A 12131-nucleotide genomic window follows, 5' to 3' on the forward strand; every position below is an offset into this window, starting at 1 on the left:
GGAATATAAAACCACACAAATTATATTACATAAATTAAATCATTAAATTTGTTGATATGCATATAGCAGTAATAGTAATTCAGGGAAAATATTATAACTACGGCTGCATTTTTTGAAAATAGTTTTTAGAGACCCATAGTCTCAATAATCAATTAGTTTATTTGAGAAAGCCCTGAGAAAATAAATATATTATCTCATACTGGTCTTTTGGGAAGCAAAGATATGCTCTTCTAAATGTTTAGTGGAACTTATTATTTTATCATATAATTATAAAAAGACCAATTATACTTTATTGGTAAACATATCCAAAGAAAAACAAATTGGTGAATGAAAATAAAATTTAATTGTCATACCTGCTTACTTCTAATGATGTTTCTTTTGAATTTTGGGAGTGTAGAATTTTCTCTATCTTCTCAACTGATTTAATAACTTGAATAAGTCTCAAGACACAGACCTAATTTTTAAAAAAGCAAACATAACTGTTTTTAAGGTTGATTTTGATCTGCCTTTAAACCTAAAACAGTTTGGCTCTGCTATATCAATTTTCTTTGATTACTGTCTGCTAGATACCAATATTTCTGAACACAGCAAAAAGTATGTTGAAGTGAACTGAGAGAATGTACAAGGATTAATTGCAAAGCAATATATAAGAGTGAATGAATCAAGAGGAAGGAGAAAACTGAGAAAGTTGTAATTGGAGGGAACTGATGAGATTTTTAAAGAGAGGAATAAAAGAGAATGCAGGAAGCAATGTATAGCTGTGCTGGAAACAAGGACAGAAAGACATAGAGAGGTATAGAGAATGGGATTGGGGCAAAAGAGATGTAGTTCTTATATCTTTACTTTCTTTGGCTAATCTTCCTGACAGTGAGGACAATTAATCAATGGAATAGTTTGCCCCCAGAAATCGTGGGTGCTCCATCACTGAAGATTTATAAAAAGAGGCTAGACAGTCACTTGTCTGAGATGGTATAGGTTCTCCTGCTTGAGCAAGGGGCTGGACTAGAAGATCTCCAAGGTCCTGTCCTATTCTATTCTATTCTATTCTATTCTATTCTATTCTATTCTATTCTATTCTATTCTATTCTATTCTATTCTATTCTATTCTATTCTATTCTATTCTATTCTATTCTATTCATTTCATTTATATTTTGCCTACCCCAAAAGGAAATAGCACAATGTAAGCATATACAAATGCTTATATAAGTCCCCCAAAGAACATATTTGAATGCATTCTATACTTTACAATGGGAAATATAAACTATATTAGAAATAATAATTTTATAAGGTAAATCTGGAACTAGAATTAGCCAACTTTTCAGTTTGCTGTCTTAAAGGATAGCACAAATAACTAGCATGTATATGGTACTCCAAGCAGCAAAGGCACTCTGAGCAGTCACCTATCAGCCTACAATAAGATCAAAAGTAGTAAATAAATAAACAAATCTAGAAAAAAACTTTGTGCCAGAAAAATAATCAAATACAAAACACGTGCATCATAGGACAGATCTCCATTTATAGCAATTTTCCATTCACTTTCTGAAACAGCCAAATTTCAATGTGTTTCCAAAAAACCAACATGATTTAATGATTAGATTTCAAAACAGAGATACATTCATTTTCATCTACTTATGTTGCTCTTTTGATGTACAAATACAATCAAATACCTTTTTTTCCCTGATATCTTCTTGTTTAGACAAACGGTCATCAATTGCACGTATTTCTTCACTAACACATGACTTAAGACTCTATGGAACATCAACAAAAGTGTAAGCTTCACAATGTTTCTTTAACAAAACAATAAAACATGTACCTATTAACACAATACATTTTGCAAATGGACAACATCTTAAGAAAAAGCCAAGAAATTTCAGCCAAAAAAGTGTCCAAGCAGTACTTCAACTATACGATGTCATGACATTTTGTAGAATAAGAATTGTTCCAGTATCCACAAATTACATCAGTTATCTTTGTGCCTGAGTGGTTCATATTCATTCCAACAATTTCATTTCATTTCAATCATTTCAATTTTTTAGGTCATCCAATTATTCCTGCATGACCTCCTTGGGCCTTAATAATAGCTCCTACTTTTAGTTTCATACAAACTAAAGCTAAAAATTATTAAGCAAGGAACTCTTACTTTCTTAGATTTATTTTTAATTGACTGTGTTAGCATTCTTATCCACACTGTTGGATTCTCAAAAAAAGGAAAGTCTTAACTTATATATCTAAGAATAAAATAAACCCAAAGAAAACAGAGTATTTCACTTTCTAAAACCTGGTATTTTTAATGGTAAGATCATAAATAGTATATCTGCAATGGAACACTCAGCACAATTATCCACACTGGCTTCCTTAATAGATTCACCTGTTCGGATTCACTTTAAAGTGAAACATCATTTGATAGCATTTTGAATCCCCTCTACTTTTGTGTAGAATTGGGTGGCCTTATAAATGTAATAAATACTTAAATTACACCATAGTTTTCTTCTTAAAAACTGGAAGAAATGCCTAGATGGAACTATTTCCAAATGGATTCACAGTTGGCTGAACAATAGTAGCCAACACGTGATCCTTAATGGGTCTATGTCCACATGGTAGGAGATATGAAGTAAGGTACCTCAGGTTTTGTCTGGGACTCAATACCGTTTGACATCTTCATGAATGATTTAGATGAGGGAATCAGATATCAAGAATCATTGTGATTTTAGGTGATATCAGCAATCTCCCCCAAGCTTTATGTCATCTGAATATTTTATGAGCATACTGATTATGATATCTGATTATGATCAAATGTCAAGAATCTTGATACACTTGAACATTGGACCCTATCCAACAAAATGTTGTTCAGTGTCAGGATACATAAAATTCTGCACCTAGGCAGGAAAAATCAAATGCATAAATGCAAGATAAGGAGATGCCTGGCTTAGCTATATTTCTTGTAAGAAAAATTTGGAGATCTTGGTAGACCACAGAGTAAATCTTTTTAGAAATGATTCAGAGAAAATTCAGTTTATTTTTCAGCCTTTCTCCTCGAGTAAACAGGTGTTCAACAAAAATATAATGTGTGGGACTATAGTTAAAATTGCTTAATTGAAAACATACAGAGTAAGTCCCAAGTATTATAAATCATTTGCTGAGCTCTCAACCCAGTTATTTTAACTTGAAAAAATCTTATCATATAAACCTATCATAACATCCCATAGTACTGATTTATTATTTGCTCTTCTTATTCAATGCAAGACAAAGTTTGACTTAGGCACTTTAAAATTTCAGCTCAACAGAAAAAGATAATTTCAACAGACCTACGTGGTAAGAAAATGTAATACTCTGCAGTCATTCACAAATTAGAGTAAATGTGTATGTTTAATACGTCTTGAATTAAGTACTGATTTACAAATCCAATTGTTTATTATTCTAAAAAAAGTATTTTTTTTCCAGAGTATATAACTCTGGAAAATTTAGCTATTAGTGAATAACTGAATAGCTGGTTTGGTCTAGTGGCCCAAGCTAGATACTACTATACCATGAGTTCTAGTCCTGAATTACACAAAAATACTGGTTAAGTGACTTTGGGCCTAACTTGGAATATTAGATATGTTGACTATTGTGGTTTTAATTGCAACAACTATTATGATTTTAATGTAAGGCGCCCAGAGTAACTTTGCAAAGTAAGATGAGTGGCATATAAATTTAATAAATAAAATGTCCATCACCTGAATTTTTTTTACAAAAATAATAAAGGTGGGAATCTACTGTAAATAGCTAAATGCATAATAACGATAAACTGTGTTCCACTGTTGATATTTTCAGGGTTTTTTTCTTACCATGCAGAGATGTTCTCAAAATATTGAACATTTTGTTTTGGAATTCTTAAATTCTAGCCTTTAAAAAAACCCTGTCTATAAAGCGTTATTTACAGGATTATAAAATATCTATGAGGCAGCTATAGCCTTTACATTAGAAAATATTTCAGAACATACCATAACTTCTTCTCGCAACTGTCCCAAAGGCACTGAAAGCTGATTAAGGGCTTTGTCCATGCCAACCTAAAGAAATTCCCAAAACATATTACTATTAATGAGCAGTTAAAAATAAAATCAAAGGAATGTTTTTAGGTATTTCCTTTTTTTTCCTCTCGCTTCTTTACTGATACATTCTAGTTGTTGATGTTTTAGTTTTCTAAAAATTTTTTTGTTAAATTAAACGTCAAATATTAGGCATGTGAAAGATTCTGTAATGTATTCCATTTCTACTAAGAGCAAATGTTTAAAAATGTATCTATGGTCAACTTTTCTTTATATGCTATATTTCTAGGGACTGCCCATTTTAGTCCAAACACCAGCACTAGCTTTATTAAATAGCCAGTTTTCACAGAAAGCTGATTGGGGGTGATGGTGGTAGGCAAGGGATAAAACACATGTATTGCTGGGTCATGTAAACTCCTTACATGTAATATAAAAGGGCAGAGTTTGTATCACAACACTTTTTTTTTGTCATTTTGATGTCATTATGGCTGTGAATGCTTCCACTTTTGGGGCGCTTGTATCTCTCGATCTCTTATTTTTTAGTACTTTGAGACATTTTGGCTTTATTGTATATCTTTGATTTTTTACTGGTAGATATTTCCTGTGGTTACATGGCATTTGCTTACTTAATTATTGTATGCTACAAATCTTTCAGTGCTTACTTTTGAAATGAAATATTTACTGACAGAAAAAAAAAGCAGACAATATACCCTATGGTAAGATGGGCAGCCAATAAATTTTATAAATAAATAAATATATAACTCAGTAGCAAATCACTTTGTTCTTTATTTAGGTCACAAATTGCCTGCTCTGGAGAGCCTACGTGCTAAAATGTGCATCTACCATGTGCCACATGCTCTCTTCTCAACAGGGTACATTATCAGACTGCAGGCAGCCTGTTAAATAGCTTGGAACTAGACCAGAAACTCTTAAAGTCACATTGAAACCAATAGGATAACTAGTCATACAACTAACTTAACCATTGTGGATTTAAATTGGACCTCATCATAAATAATTTTCTTTGCAGTGACATTTCTTTCTATGGCATATTTAATCTTAGTTGCTCGGGGAATATATAATATAAATAGTATAATATGCACTAAACACATGTAAGGCAATCTGACAATTTACCAGGTTGGTAGAGAGATTAACAAAGTCTGCATAATCCTTGTTTATTAATTCAATCATGGCGGTTTTAAGAAGCTTGTAGTATAATTCAAGATCATCACGAAGTTCTTCCAACTGAACACGTTTTCTACACTCTGACACAAAGTGATCAACATCGAAGTCTGGCTGCGAAAGAGAAAAGTATAAAAAGAGCATAATTGTTGAGAAATGATCTATCATACAAACTGTAATTCTTTATTTTTTTAAAAAAACAGGATTTACTTATTTATGAAATACATAGGCCACTGCAATGCTAGGACAATGGGTAGCGTGCATTATAGAGCTATCTCTACATATGATCAAATGAGAAAGACTGGGAAAACAATCAATTATTCAGAAACAAAAGCATAGCCCAGGGGTCCATTACCCATTCTTGACTCAAATTGTGGGGAAAGAAGCACTTTTTAAAGATGAGAGCAAAACAAATCTTGGGGGAACTGTCCTCCAGAGGGCAGGCATTGTGAAAGAGACAGCCTGCTTTCTGCATTCCACCAGGTGACATTGTTTAATTGATATTTAACTGATATGCTTATGAAACTTCCTGAAGAGATAATGAACTGATTACCATGGTGCCCTTTCAAAGTTGTACTGCTGAAGGACAGGGTGGAGTCGTAAATAATCTGTTGTTTTGAGTTTATTCTAGGTGGTTTTGGGTTCTTTTTAACAGGAGGAAAATTTACATATGACAACTTGGGATGAGTTCTAAGGAAGCAATTGAGGAGCTTTGAATTCAGAGATCAGTGCATGTTCTTGACCTTTCTGCAGGCATAGCAAGGCAACACTAAGTATATCAACGCTGTGTAATCATTAAGTTGTTGGTCTAGGCTGGGAATATAAAACTTGGCTTGATTGGAAATAATAAAATCTAGAATCAACAAATGGAGCTAAATAATAAGGGGATTTTAAACGTTAGTATTGTACTTCTTGCTTCCCAAACTAGAAAATTCAATACCACAATATATAATGATGACCCGGGAAGTCTTCAAAGAAAATTATCCAAGTTCATAAAATATAAGCAATCAATGGGCATGAACACACTACAACTATACCTTTACTATCAAAGTCAGCGTGATTCTGAATCTCAAAAATATCATTCATTTGGCTTTCACACAGGCATCTATTTAGTCACTGGTGGAATGCATTCCAGTTTCTTTCTGGGTGCAATTCAAGGTGCTGGTCATTACCTTTAAAGACCTCTATTACTGTCAAGCGCGGGAAGTCAGGAAATCCAGGCAATTCAAATGAATATAAAGGTTTATTGCAAGCTTAAGCTCTCTCCCAGCATCTCAACTACTAATGGTCAAAACAAATTGCTAGTAGATAAGAGTCAGTGGAAATCCAGGCGAACTGGACTTAGATCCTTTGTGGACATGAAGGGACTCAAGATGCTGCATTTGACCCCTCCTTCGGTTCAGCCTGGTCATGTCCTACACACCTATATGGCACAAGGCCAATTTATCTGCAGGACTGCCTTTCACTAAGGACTTCTATCCATTCCTACCAGGTCAGCTAGGGTGGGCACACTCCTAGTGTCTTCTAAATATTGCCAATTGACAGGAGCTAGGAAGTGCACCTTTTCCGTGACAGCCCCTGCTCTCTGGAATACCCTGCCCCCTGAACTTTGGCAGGTCTCTACCCTGCTAGCCTTTCATAAAACTTTGAAAACCTGGCTTTTCCCCCAAGCACTAGGCTAAGATTAGATGACTGCACATCAAAAGTTTGACCGTTTGGATTTTTTTTTAGTTTTTCGTGTGTTGAGTTATACATTTAATACGCTTTTGTATGTTGCTTTAAATTTTGATTGGGAGCCTCCCAGACTTGGTTATAAGATGGCTATATAAACGTTTTAAATAAACTTAGGTAACTATTGGATTTAGGTCTAATACAACATTGCTCTACTTATACCTATACTGTTCTTTTCAAGCCAAATTCATTTCTAACAACTCCTACAACATGCTACCTGGGCTGCATATATTCTAACATCTCAGGACCAGATGTAGTTAATTAGGAAAGGAGTCCCCACAGATTTTATTTCACTAGCCCAGGGGTAGGCAACCTTGGCTCTTTTATGACTCGTGGACTTCAACTGCCAGAATTCCCGAGCCAGCTATGCTGGCTGTTGGGTGTGTTTAACTCTTACACTGTATTCCTAGTGAATTTGACAAGCAACTGCACAACACCTAGCATCATTTTACATTAGAATAGGATTACAATAAGAAACTGAGTTGAAATGTGAAATTGATAAGTAAAACTAGGCAACCTTCATAAGAGAGGTAAGAGATATTTGCAAAATTCTTTATACAGATTCTCTATAAAATGAGTATAAAGAAGGGCATCTAAAGGAATTGGAACAATCTAAAATCTGTCATTGTATTTTTCCTACATTTTTCTTTACTATTAAGAACTTAAATTACATAAATAGAGGCAAATGATTAATTCCTATAATCTTCTCCTTTATTCTTAAATCATTACTAAGCTGTGTCATTAGAATGACTTCCCACAACTAGGTTAATAATTTTCTCTCTCGAGACACTTCCCCCCCCCCAAAAGTTGGATATACAATGTGCTGGGCTTTGATAAATCATGTAGCAATCAACATTTTACTTGGGCAAGAGAAATTTTGTAATCAAGAATGTCTTGCATCATATTACTGATTTTAACTCAGTATATTTAGAATCAATTTGTGATACCCTGATATGTTCATGGAACCCTGTGTTTTTAGACAACACTTCTTGATACCTGAGTTTATTTTACTCAGGCTTGTGAGCTTTTTGTGAGTTTTGTGAGCTTATGACATCCAGCTATTAGATGCATGTCATGGTGCTAAAGGCACTCTTAATTTTTTTTGCTCAACAATTTGAACACTAAACTGAATTGCAAGTGTATCCTTTTGTATGCAAAAATCCAGCTCCATCTTTTTTCACTTCAGCAATGGTTCTGTGGAAAAGAAGAATCTTCTCGGCCTTATTGTTAAATAACTGGGAGTCAAAAAATCTTGGGAGCCAAGAGATAACTGTGTTGGATAGTCTCAATCCCAATGCATATGAAGTTTCTATAGAATCACCCATTCTATATAAAAAGTAACTTGATACCAGAATCTAGATTAAGGAATAATCTAGCTGGCTGACAAACCATATTCAGCAAGTAGTCCTCAATGATACTACATCCACACAGAAGTAAGCAATGGGTTACCACAAGACTCCATCTTACTTTTCAATATCTTTATCAATGACTTAGATGAGGGAATAGAAGGGGAACTCATCAAATTTGCAGATGACACTAAACCGGAAAAAATAGCCAACACCCCAGAAGACAAGCGCAGGATCCAAAAAGATTTTGACAAACTTGAACATTGGGCTCTATCCAACAAAATGAATTTTAATGTGGAGAAAAGCAAAGTTTTACATTTAGGCAGGAAAAATCAAAGGTATAAGTACAGATTAGGCGAGACCTGACTTAAAAACAGCAACTGTGACAGGGACCTTGGAGTCCTAGTGGACAATCATTTGATTATGAGCCATCCTGGGTTGTATAAACAGAGGCATAGAATCAAGATCACGTGAAGTATTAGTACTGCTTTATAAAACCCTAGTAAGACCACACTTGGAATATTGCAACCAATTTTGATCACCATACTACAAAAAAGATGTTGAGACTTTGGAAAAAGTTCAGAGAAGAGCAACTAAAATGATCAAAGGCCTGAAGACTAAAACATACAACGAATGGCTCTAGGACTTGAGTTTGGCAAATCTAAAGAAAAGAAGAAACAGAGGGGACATGATAGCAGTATTCCAGTATTTGAGGGGCTGCCACCAAGAAGAGGGCATCAAACTATTCTCCAAAGCATAGTGAAGACATTTAACCAGTGGAACAGCTTGCTTTCAGAAGTTGTGGACACTCCATCACTGGAGGTTTTTAAGAAGAGACTAGACAGTCACTTGTCAGAAATGGTATAGGTTCTCCTGCTTGAATAGGGGGCTGGACTAGAAGACCTCCAAGGTCCCTTCCAGCTCTATTCTATTCTAATTTATGGAATATACTTGTGTTGAGTCAGACCAAAAATCTACTCACTCTTACAGCTACTATGGTTTAATGGTTAGAATGATAAATTAAATGAACTGGATAACTTTGGACTAATTACTGGACTAATTACTATCTCTTAGATGATTTACCTCACAGGGAAAAAAGGGGTATGTGGTGGGAGACACATGAATTTATATATATGCCATCTTGATTTTCTGGAATGCAGGCAGAATATGTATTTTAATCTATTATTCTATACCACAATAATTAATTTTTAAACATTTAAAGAATTGATATTCCTGCCCAACTCAATACAATTTTGTGAAGCTTACAAGAAATAACCAAGATAAAAACAATCATCAATAATATGATTGCTTAATCAGATGTCTGTAGGAATTTTACAGATAAAAACTTTTATGATGGTCTGACAGTAGTGGAGAGCTTTTACAATGCCTGCATTGAGCTGACATAAGGATGTATTTTGCTGATGATCATGAATACAGGTAGTCTTCAACTTACGACCACAACTGAGCCCAAAATTTCTGTTGCTGAGACATTTGTTCAGTGAATTTTGCCCCCATTTTACGACCTATCACAGTTGCTAAGTGAATCACTGTTGCTGTTAATAACATGGTTGTTAAGTGAATCTGGCTTCCCCACTGATTTTCTCAGAAGGTCACAAAAGGGGATCACATGACCCTGAGATGCAGCAACTGTCATAAATATGAATTAGTTGCCAAGCATCTGAATATCGATCACGTGACCATGGGGATGCTGCAATGGTTGTGTAAAAACAGTTGTAAGTCATTATTTTTGAGTGCCGCTATAACTTTGAACAGTCACTAAATGAACTTTTGTAAGTCAAGGACTACCTGTTTTTTTATTTCAAATTGAATCAATGGTTTTATGCTTGTATATTTTTTTTAATTAGTTTTTATGGGTACTCATTTACTGATTGCAATTGGGACCAGTAACTATCACTAAGTAACATACTCATAAAGTGAAAAATCATGTGACCGTGTCTCGCTTCCAATGGCAATTTATCAGTTGTAGCTAGCTGTAGACCATGACTTGCAACCTCTTGCCAATTTCTCATTGACTTTGCTTGTGGAAAGCCAGCAGGAACTTTGCAAATGGTGATCATGTGACCACAGGAGCTACATCCATTGTAAATGTGCACCAGTTGCCAAATGCTTGAATTGCAGTCATGTGACTATAGGGAAACTGCGATGGCCGCAACTTTGAGACCCAATTGTAAGTCTACTTCAGAGCTGCTGAATCTTCACTAAATGAATGGTTAGTAAGCAAGGACTGTCACTGGATTGTTTTTAACCAGTTGTGAACTACTCAGCTCTCCTAGATGAAATACAGGTAGTCCTCAACTTACAACAGTTCATTTAGTGACCATTCAAAGTTACCACAGCAGTGAAAAAAATGACTTATGACCATTTTTCATACTTACAACCTTTGTAACATTCCCATGATCATGTGATCAAAATTCAGCTGCTTGGCAACTGGTTCATACTTATGCCCATTGCAGCGTCCCAGGTCATGTGATCAGGTTTTTGCAGCCTTTTGACAAGCAAAACCAATGAGGAAACCGGATTCATTTAACAACTGTGTTACTAACTTATCAACTGCAGTGATTCACTTAACAACTGTGGCAAGAAAGATCGTAAAATGGGACAAAACGCACTTAACAAATGTCTCACTTAAAAACAGAAATGTTTGGCTCAATTACGGTCCTAAGTCAAGGACTACCTGAAAAGGCATACAAACCAAATAAACAATAGCATGCCATCCTTGCCCATGTCAAGCATACAGACACCCACACATCAAATCACACATAAGACTACAACACGTTGACAAGCCAATTTAAATGATTTCATAAAAACTAAAGTCTCTTATTTGAAGGCTCCTGAGCACTTCATGGATACTTTTCGATAGTGTAAAAGTGGTTTACTCCTGCCTCCTGGATTTGTTTTGATTCCCCACCCTAGTATTTCTTGGGTGTCTCCCATAAAAACATTAACTAACTTTGACTCTCCCTAAACTTTCGAGATCAAAGCCGGGCACCTGGACCTAAGTGGGCTTCCCATACCAGCAGACCTATCCCTGGGGAAAACGTCACTGCATTTGGAGGCACCCGGAAAGGCATCGGAAAGCAGGTTTTCCCTTGACCGAGTGCAGACCTCCCCGACACACCCACAAATCCCAAATTAAGAACGCGGCTTCCCTGTCCCGAAGGAGAAAGAGGAACTTCTCTGCCTCCGCCTTTGAAGGGGTCCAGGTGCCTGCCTGCCTGGGCGTCCCGCAAGGAACTCGGCCTCTGTTGCCCTCCAGCTGCCTCCCCAGCCCAGCGCCGGAGCTTCGGCCCAGCCCTCCGCCCTCTCCCGAGCCCTCCCGCCCGCCTCACCTTCATAAACTCATGCTTATCGAAGCACAAGTTGTCGGGTCCCCGAGGCAGATTCATCGCGCCCGAGCAGCAGCCACCCGCAGCAGCCACGTCCCCGCAACCCGCCTCCTCGGGGCGGGGGGAGAAGGGAAGGCACTTCCGCCAGACGACGACGTCGGGATCCGGCCTGGCCTTCTCGGGTGCTCAAGAGCGGCCCCTGGAGGCTTCCGGGCCCACTGCAGCCACGGAAGAAACGAAGCCACCGCCTGAAGTACCTAGAAGCCGAGGGATGCGACGCCAAGGCGGCTCACTTCACTGCGCTGAGGGGGAAGTCGGTCCGCCGTGCAACTCAGAAAGTGGCCGGTTTGGTGGGCATGCAAGCGCTTGGGAAGAGAGAGGAAGCCCGCTTTCCGCTTGGATGATCGCGTGGAGTCCCTGCATGTCTACCTGGGAGCCTTATTCTGCCGCATTAAATCGCCCTCGACTCATTCTTGAATCGCTGTCATCTGATTTTAATA

General features: G+C 36.8%; 1 protein-coding gene across 2 annotated transcripts; it reads right to left on the minus strand.

Moving 5' to 3' along the window:
- Positions 1-36: 36 nt before the first annotated feature.
- LOC120299949 (conserved oligomeric Golgi complex subunit 2-like) lies at positions 37-11789 on the minus strand. 2 transcript variants are annotated; one of them, XM_039325319.1, is made up of 5 exons: positions 11635-11789; positions 5160-5321; positions 3984-4049; positions 1668-1748; positions 37-454 (listed from the first exon to the last, which is right to left on the minus strand). In XM_039325319.1, exons 1-5 carry the CDS (start codon positions 11689-11691, stop codon positions 341-343), a joined length of 480 nt encoding a protein of 159 aa, XP_039181253.1. In that variant the 5' UTR covers positions 11692-11789; the 3' UTR covers positions 37-340. The 2 variants fall into 2 exon arrangements, with proteins under 2 accessions (XP_039181253.1, XP_039181254.1); XM_039325320.1 differs by having other exon boundaries at positions 353-479.
- Between the last annotated feature and the right edge of the window lie 342 nt (positions 11790-12131).

Source organism: Crotalus tigris, unplaced genomic scaffold (genome assembly GCF_016545835.1).
Source record: "Crotalus tigris isolate CLP2741 ecotype Arizona unplaced genomic scaffold, ASM1654583v1 scf7180000024326.325410, whole genome shotgun sequence".
NCBI lineage: Eukaryota > Metazoa > Chordata > Lepidosauria > Squamata > Viperidae > Crotalus > Crotalus tigris.

What these genes read in the sequence shown, in the direction of transcription:
- LOC120299949 (XM_039325319.1), bottom strand. Translation starts at nt 11,691, where the DNA reads ATGAATCTGCCTCGGGGACCCGACAACTTGTGCTTCGATAAGCATGAG. An exon ending in ATAAGCATGAGTTTATGAAG is followed by an intron (nt 5,322 to 11,634) that starts GTGAGGCGGGCG and finishes TCTCTTTCGCAG; the next exon opens with CCAGACTTCGATGTTGATCA. An exon ending in AGTTGCGAGAAGAAGTTATG is followed by an intron (nt 1,749 to 3,983) that starts GTATGTTCTGAA and finishes GATGTTCCATAG; the next exon opens with AGTCTTAAGTCATGTGTTAG.